Source organism: Asterias rubens, chromosome 5 (assembly GCF_902459465.1).
Source record: "Asterias rubens chromosome 5, eAstRub1.3, whole genome shotgun sequence".
Taxonomy (NCBI): Eukaryota; Metazoa; Echinodermata; class Asteroidea; order Forcipulatida; family Asteriidae; genus Asterias; species Asterias rubens.
Window position 1 is genome coordinate 9,205,549 of NC_047066.1, and position 9,175 is coordinate 9,214,723.

General features: G+C 37.5%; 1 protein-coding gene across 1 annotated transcript; it reads left to right on the forward strand.

Moving 5' to 3' along the window:
• The first annotated feature begins 74 nt into the window (after positions 1-74).
• Positions 75-7,254, forward strand: LOC117290252 (caldesmon-like). The gene is made up of 9 exons (XM_033771547.1): positions 75-186; positions 1,055-1,329; positions 1,721-1,891; positions 2,573-2,695; positions 3,099-3,257; positions 3,496-3,611; positions 4,469-4,574; positions 5,657-5,785; positions 6,281-7,254. Exons 2-9 carry the CDS (start codon positions 1,219-1,221, stop codon positions 6,344-6,346), a joined length of 981 nt encoding a protein of 326 aa, XP_033627438.1. The 5' UTR covers positions 75-186; positions 1,055-1,218; the 3' UTR covers positions 6,347-7,254.
• The last annotated feature ends 1,921 nt before the right edge of the window (positions 7,255-9,175 follow it).

A 9,175-nucleotide genomic window follows, 5' to 3' on the forward strand; every position in this document is an offset into this window, starting at 1 on the left:
GTATATAAAGAATTTAATTTTCTAACGGTATCGACGATTGGGTCGTTTTCTTGCTGTTGCTTGTAAGGCTTCTAACTTCTGGCCAATTGTAATTGCTGTTTTATATTTGATTTCAGTCGCCATTTTGTTAGATGGACATACTGTCCTCCTAATTGAAAGCGATTTGTTTTGAAAACGATTTATTTAGTAACTATTCTATTGTAAATTTAATCATTAATGTCATTGTAAAACTTCGTTATCGACTTCCAATGGTCTTGATGGTGGTGAGACGGTAAGTAAAGTGAAGTCAGACTCGGAGTCGGACCGGAGACAGAAGAAAGATCAGACTCGAGCCTTTCGTCTTTCGATTCGAGGTCGAATCGAAGGTCCATAACTTTATAAGTGTGGCCTTATTATACATCCCAAAAATTTGGAGATTGCTTGCAGTACTGATCCAGATCCAGATTTGCTCAATTTTTACCACCTTCAACAGGGCCGCAGCATGGGGACCGGGGGCAATTTTGTTCTTCTACCGTACTTCCAAATTTCCATCCCTAACCCTAACTAAATCTAAAACAATCCCCATCCCATAAGGTTTATCGCGATTCAGAAAGGCACTGCATTGTGGGAAGGAATATGGGGCGGTTACTATGCAGTTTGTACGACTCGCGCACGCAACGCCCATACCTTTGTGTGGGTTCAACAGTGCCCTCTCTTGATATTTTGCTATTCGCGATAAACCTTATTGAAAAGCACTACGACAGTGGCAATTTTGATGTACAGAACACAAAATAAAAAAATGGGTTCAAACATAAACAAATGACAATAATAATAGGACTAGGAGCATGTTATGGCATTTGAATGTCACTTTTAAAAAATCTTGAATCAATAGATGGATTGCAATATGCGTCATCGACTGCCATCTTTGATGTATTAACAAAGGAAAGTGCACGCGTGTATGCGCTGCGCGTTCACTTTTCCCTTGTTAATACATCAAAGATGGCGATCAATGACGCGTATTGTAATCCATCTATACTTCACTTATTCAATTATTATTTTTATTTATTAAATAAAGGGCCAACCAGTGTCATCCAGCAATGTGCAATTCTTTGGTTCAATGAACTAGAGCGACTTTATACAATCTTTGTATACCGGTAAGATGGATACAGTACCAGCAGTACCACTCATCTTAATTCCTGTATAAGTAAAACCAACAAATGAAGTGATGACGCAATCACCATGACAACACCGAGGTCCAATCACACTGGCAGAACACTGGGGAATGTTCGAGTTGGCAACAAATCAACGATCTTCCCACCACTTGCAAAGACTCTCAGTGATTCTAATAAGGTACTTGTTTTGTCTTTAGTTTCAGGAATGAAATTGTCTTTGATGAACACTTACGTGTGCAGTACACATTTGCAAGTGAGGTTAAAAATTAAAAAAATGCTACACTTCTCCAGACTGGACTGTTCCTACCATAATTACTTAGAACTGGCTCTTTGCAAAAGTTGTGGAAAATTCATAATTGGGGTTCCAAATTGCTCTTTTAAGTACTTTTACATGCAATAACAGATTAATCAGGATGGCCAAGTTTAAAGAAAGGGTGATGGAGAAAGTGCAACTCTGCACTTTTCTATTCTATGAATAACCTACAATGTCTACCTTTACAGTACAATATTTGAAAGTAGTGTTTTGTTCAATTCTTCAAAATAAATTTCCTGTCACTTCTTTTGAAAAGGCTTTCTTCCAAGAGCATCGTCTTATGATCCATGGTGATGCACTATCTACCCCTTCCAAATCACCAGTAAAAGAGGAATTGATATCCCCAAGGTCAGTGACCTCATCGCGACCCCTGACCTCTAGATCTGATCCCAGCAGCAGGGCCCAAGAGGAGATGAAAGACCTCCATGTGAGTAATCTCAGCAGGCCTGGGCCCACATTTCATAAAACCTGTAAGCACAGACGAACCTTGCTTAGCAGAAACAGGTCACCATGTGAAAGACCAGTGAAACTACGTGCCCCAATAATTTTTTTTCTGTTATGCAAGATTTTGTTGTGCTTAGCAAGTTGTTATGCTTACACTCTACAGGCTTTATGAAATTGGGCCCAGTAGAAATTTGCCCCAAATTCATGAAAGTATAAATACTAATTATAACAATTGTTTTTGTGTTTATTGTCTGTTTTTAATGAGCCAAAAACAGTAGTATTGTTACATTTGTCATGCTGTAAACTTTCTTTGACAAATTGCATGTATATTATTCTACAATATAATAACTTTATAGACAAAACATACACAAGGTCAAACAAGGACTTTCCAAACTGTATTCCGGTCTCAACTTCAACTTTACAAAAGTGTAATTTTAAATTCCTACAAGTATGACGCTCATCAAGATACATGCACTATAAATGTGGTCGGATTTATCAACCCCGCCATTACTCTGTCAGGAAATTGGTGTGACTCAATGTGTAAAAAGCAAAAGTATTCAGAAATAGATTCAGAAATCGTTTATTTCTGGTTTTTGGCTCTAGAATTAAAAATGCATTAGTCATGAATATAATTGAGATGTACTCATCTTTACTAATCCAATAGACACGTGACAAGCAGCATCGGAATCGCATCCAATCCCTACAGAAGGTGATTGATCAGCTTAAGGCTGAGCTTAAAGTCAAGGCAGAAGAGCTTACTCAAGTGCAGGCACGCCTACTACAAATTGTGAGTTATTTACAGAATCTTGAGTTATTTAAAGTATTTCAATCATCAACAAGGATGAAATTTTTCCGGATATTTGCCAAAATCCAGAAATTTTCTGAATTTAGTTTTTTACCTAAAATACCTAGAAAAAATTATATAACAAAATAAAAAATTGTGTGGCAACTCCCAGGCAAAATAAATAGCGCTGCCAATGGTGCCACCAGACTCTGACTGTTTGTGTGATGAAGTTAAATGTTGTTAATGATTAGCATGTAGCCCCTTTTAATGCATTCTGACGCTTGCTGTAAAGGGAGCATAAGTTCCACTTTCTGTAGTTTTAACAGAGCAAGTCACAAACTGTATAACAGGATACTTTGTGACAATATCTTTACTTTACTAAAGTAATATCTGTATGGTATCACAGGAAGAACATTATAAACGTTTGTATGAAGAAGAAAAGCAAGCACACAGTAAGACGAAGGAGGAACTGAGTAATACAAGAGATGAACTGAGGGAGAAAACCATCTATGCTGAGCAGTTGAAGACACAGCATGAACGACAGCTTGTTGATATCAAATCTATGGTGAGTCAAAGGTCTTTCAGAATTATTTGTCAAAGTTAAGTAATTTTTTGTGACTAATTATTCACACATATCTGGCATGCCAGATATTAGGTTTTGTTGGAACTTTATGAAGATTTAGGAGGTATCATTTTTCTGTGAAAACATTGGTTTCAAAATCAAAACCATGGCGACATTTTCATAATAAATACTTAATTTAGATTTTACACATTTAAGTTTGTGTTATGTTCTCTCTTTGCAGCATGAACAAAACATGTCATCACTTCGAGTTGAGAAAGACAAAGAAATCAGCGAGCGTGAGGCAAGAATAGAGAAGATGAAGAAACAAATGGGTGACATCTTGAGAGATAATTCATGGTACGTTCAGTTCAGATTATTCCTCCAATGCTAAGTATGACAATAGAACTCCATTATAGCTAGGGGACATACTATAGTTGGCAGAACAAAGCAGTTAACAGCACTGGACTCAAGCTTTGGTGTTGATCTTTTTGGCAGAGAATGAGTTTGTGTCCCGGTCATGACACTTGTGTCCTTAAGCAAAACACATAACCATTGTTGCTGCGTCCTTCTGGTGGGGCGTAAAGCTGTAGGTCCTGTGTGTTGTGTAATTCACGTAAAAAAAAGAAGTGTATATGGCCTAGGCTTCTAAATGATCCGTAACACCTTGTAATAACCCCTTAAGGCCCGGTCTCACAGGCCCCGATAACGAGAACGAAAACGATAAAAATGCACGCCCTCGATTGGTTGAATGAGCGTGGGCGTATTCTGCGTGGAGCATTTCAACCAATCGAGGGCGTGCATTTTTATTGTTCTCATTATCGTTCTCGTTATCGGGACCTGTGTGACCGGGCCTTTATGCTACATAAATATGGTCTTGATCAAATTTAAACAAAATTAAAAAAACCTGTCTAAGAATGTTTTTGTCCGTTCAAGTGCCTTGAATACCTTATTATTCAGAGCTGCCAGCTCCCTGATTCTGCTGAAAGGTCCCTGAAGCTAAACCAATCTTTCCATGTTCCAGTGAACAAAAAAGTCTTCCTGATCATGGAAACTTTGTCCCTAGTATGTTGAGTATCTGCCTGATTGTTGTACACAAATTCCCTGATTGATGCAAATGCTGGCAGCTCTGTAGTTGTATAATGGTTTTAAATGAAGGTCCATCAAACAGCTGGTTTTAATATCTTTCTGTGTTTCTTTTGAATTCATATTATCAGGGAGCGTCAGCAACAACTTGAGGAGTTGAGTAAAGAGTTAACCAAAGTATCTGATGAAGCTTCAGAATTGAGAATCAAGTATAAGAACGCTTCTTCCAAATCACAGGTATGGAATTCACATGGTCCGGACCTCGGTCCGGCCTTTTTCCAAACCACGTCGTTGGCTTCTGCTATTTAGGCTGAATTATTGTTGGTACAGGGATTCAATCTTGGGCCAAAGCCAGAGTTGAAGCCTAGGCCCTGGTTTCAAAACAGGACGTGTTTCGAACAGTTTTAATAAGGGAATAAAAGGGTAGCGACGAGTTCTTCAACGTAAGTTTAAAGCCGGGAGGGTCGGCGGTTGTGTGCCTTTAACGCACGGCAACGGACCCTGCAAGGTTTTAAACGGACATTGAAAAACGAGTCGCTACTCTTTTATTCCCATTCATAAATGCCCTTTTGTTAAAAAAACAAATACAGTTTTAGACACTTTAACAATTGAAAACTCAAGGTTTGAAATATTTTGTGAAGAATTTGTTCGAGGCGCATGGGTTGTGTGTACGTGCGCGCGCTTAGATTACGCGCTGATAGCTATGATTTGCGCGTTCTGCGTGATAATCTTGCGCGATAATCTTGCGCACGGAAGCCAGCTCAGTGTGCATAAACAGAGCTCCAGTGTGCATTAACAAAAGGTTTATGCACACCCACGTGACGCGCTCTCCACCAATAGGAGTAGAGAAACTGTCTGGGGTATTTATGAATTAATGTTAATGTCGATACGAGATATGACGGAAAACACGCAAAAGTGAACCACTTGTTGTCTACTGGCACATTAGCAGTTTTGTTTCAGTGGTTATGATTTTTGTAGGGTACCTGAAACCACCCAATGTGGTATGAATAGACTACTGGCTTATACTGAAAACAATTTAAGTGGATTATAGTTCCATTTCACTCAGCTTTGCCTCGTGAACTTGAACTGTCCAGGTTTCATCCTCGTGACTAATTTTGCTATAATTTATTGTATTCATATGCATCCAATATGTGTACAACAAAGTAGTTCATGTAAAGCGCATTTTACAACGCAAAGTTTCTTGGTACCATTTGCAAAAGCAACACCTAGGCCTATCTAGGGCCCCCGGCAGGTGAAGTGTTTTTTTTTTGCTCTTTCATCCTCCTAATGTAATTTTTGTTTTGGTTTCTTAATCTTAGTCTTGTCAAAACTGCAGCCTTATGAAAGCAGACCTTGAGAAGAAGACTAAGAAGTTATCAGATAGGGAGGTCACTATACAACAACTCAACACAATCTGTAAGAAATTTGAAACACAACTAAAGCAACAGGTACGTGCAAATTATGATAAAGTCAAAAATCTATTTCAAGATGTATATATAGTGTTAACCCACATCGGCCCCATGCAAATTTAACATCTACTATATTTCAAGATGATTCAAATTTGTTCAATTGTCCGTTCCTTTTGTTAAGTTTTATCATTTGAAGTGTTTGCATATGTTTGGTGATGACTCTGAAAATTAATGGCAATAAAAACATTACTTGGTAATATTAAGTACAGCAGCTTTGAGAATTGTTTACTTTGAAGTACTGCTGAAGAAGAGCAGAGTTTACTGGTCGAAACGTAAAGACCAAACCGGCTCTTTTCAGAGCCATCACTCCCACAAATAAGTTTGATTACTTGGTTGTACCCGTAAGTTTACTATTTATTTACTTATAGTTAACTCTTACTAACGGTTGGGAAGCGCATCCCTTCAAAATGTCAAGTTATTATGTTAAAATAGCCGCTTTTAATTTTGATCCACTTTTCCTTCCTTCTCCTGCAGGATATACTCTTGAAGGATTTTGCTGTTAGTAAAGGGTACAAGCCAGACAACGATCTAAGAAAATGAATATGTGATGGAGTCTATATGGACACAAAGCATAATATTAGACCTTGGGCAACTGCGTCTCAGATCACCAATACTTGCAATACATTTTTATTGGTGTGACTGCTAGGGGAATGAACAAACAACTTCTGATAAACGCCATCTTTACGGACAACCTGAGTTTCACCACTGATCTCTATTCTATTGACTGGATGGGACATGTTGAGCGCATTGTACACGTTTGATGATTAATGTTGCGACACACTGTGTACTCGTTCAAGATGGACTCTGCATACCACAAGCAAGTCAGATCATTCGCTCGGCCCCAGCGGCCAGTCTATCCAGGACTACTGGGATGGGCTAATCAGCGTGCACAGATTCTTGTTCAGGAAGTACGTCATGCGTACAGTGTGAGTGTGATGTGAGTGTGATGCAAGATGGGACTGAGCATTAACCAATGAGCATGCTTGATACGTTTGCCCATCCCAACGCTTTGGTTAAGGCAAGGCGCTGGGGTTGAGCGAAGTCCGAACGTCAATGTTGGTCCATGGTCTATGCTGTAATTGTGCACGGTCTAAATCAGCAGATGGACATTTCCAGTATTCAGGATTTGTTTTATGAAACTTTTTAAGTTGCTAAATTATTGAAGGTGACCTTAATGGTGCTTTAGGATGGTTATGAAAAGAATAGCTCATGTACATTATAAGAGAATGTGTGTGTGTTCATGATTGCCGTGTATCACAGTGTCTCCTGTAGTTAGTACCCCCATTGCTACATTCACAAACAACTGTAAAAGTCATTGTGTCAGTGCAACAAGGTCGTGTTTACTTGAAAAGCAAGTTTTAGAATGTCAAAACGTTATATCTCATTTAAAGGGAAGGTACACATTTGGTAATTACTCAGAACAATTATTAACTTAAAAACTGACTTGGTAATGGGCATTGGAGAGCTGTTGATAGTATAAAACTCTGTGAGCAACGACTACCTCTGAAGTAACATAGTTTTTGAGAAAGAGGTAATTTCTCACTAAAATATTAAAAGACTTCTAAGCTAGAATTCTTTTATTCCTATCTGAAAGCACACAAATTCGTCCACCAAGGGTGTTTTTTCTTTCATAGTTTTCTCGCAACTTTGATTAGCAATTGAGCCCAAATTTTCACAGGCTTGTTATTTGATGCTTATGATGGGATACGCCAAGTGAGAACACTGGTGTTTGACAATTACCAAACGTGTACACTGCCTTTAATACAAAGAGATACAAAGTTGTTGTAGTAGCTTTTTTGTGCGAGATACATATTTTGTTTCAGTATCAAGTCACGACCTTGTTGAAACATAAGGAGAATTTTGGGACCTTTTATGGTGCACGATGTTGTTCCATTATAAAAATTTATGCATCAAGGTTTCCAAAAGTGTTCATAAACATGCATGACTTATGCAGTCTGTAGACCTCCAAATGATACCAAAAAGTGTGCTTAATTTTTTTCATTTTACAAATTTTTATTTGTGACACTGCCATTACAAAATTTGACTGTTCTCAGGAAAGGCCAACCACTTTACATGTAACAATTATTTATCTATATTTAGAGCTGCAAATAAAAATGGTTGCAAGATTTGACCTTCTTCCACTCGACCCAACCTGACTACACATTTCTGAGTGTTTCCCATAATTACATTTGTAATGCTCCATGGCAAAACCAGGCACTCCTTTCCAATGTGCTTTCAACTGGCACCTTATTAAGCCTTTTCTTTCATAAAGAAAGTTTAAAGGCTTATTGTTCATTTTTTTTTTTTTGCTTTCAACGCCATTTTAAATTTTTCAAGCAAGAAGTGCCACATACTTACATTTCTATTACCAAATAAACAAAAATTATTTTCAGACATTTTTACTGGTAAAAATTATGTCGAAATACAATATTTTTTGTCTTATCTAGGCATGAGGTAATGGAAATGGATAGATACAGGTAGCCGGTTTTGGGATATGGTAGACATAATGATGACAATAATCATGAGAACAAAACAGTTCCCTCATATGTCAACCATAACTCAAGAAAGGCTAATGGTCTTTTGGGGTGTTAAAACTGAGATGCCATTACTCATTGCTAGACCAATTCGAAGTTAGGTCAGTTTTACAAGTTTTCAGTAAAACATCCAGGTTCTTTTTGTGTAAACTTTCAAGCGGACAGTATATCACGGGTTGGAATCATTGAGAATAATTATCAGTTAAATAAGGACGGACAAATTCTTAATACTTTAAAAAATATTTTGAAAACTTTTTGACAGTGCAGCCATGACTCTGGGAGCTTCACCTTTTTATAAACAGGCTTTATGTAAAAGCCAACTTTCTGTATTTTTAAACTGTACATGATCTGTAAATAATATTAAAAAGGATATAATTTATTCAAAGTAACCTATTTACATAAGTTTTGTTGAGCATTATAGTTGATCAGCATATAATTAAGAACTCTTCCAGCTTGCATGTAAAATCAGAATTGCACACCCAAGAGTGGAGGTAGGCGGAGGCAAAGGCAAAGCAAGTTTAACATTCAAAACAAGTAAAGGTTTTCCTATTGATTGTTCAAGTGCACTTGACGTTTGGGGTTCTCACCAGTACTAGTTTCCTACACACAATGTGTTAATATCAGACGTGCAACTTGTAATAAAAAAAAAAAAAAAATGGACAAGCTTACCAAACTTTATGCAGCATTTTCTATGGAACTATTTATTATAAAAAAGAAAATCAGCTCATTAGCTGAAAAGTTTTCATGCATAAAGTATGCCCTCTGGATGGAAACAATCTTTTTGTGGCAAATAACCATATAAAAACTTGCCTTGTTTTGAGTTATATAAAGACAA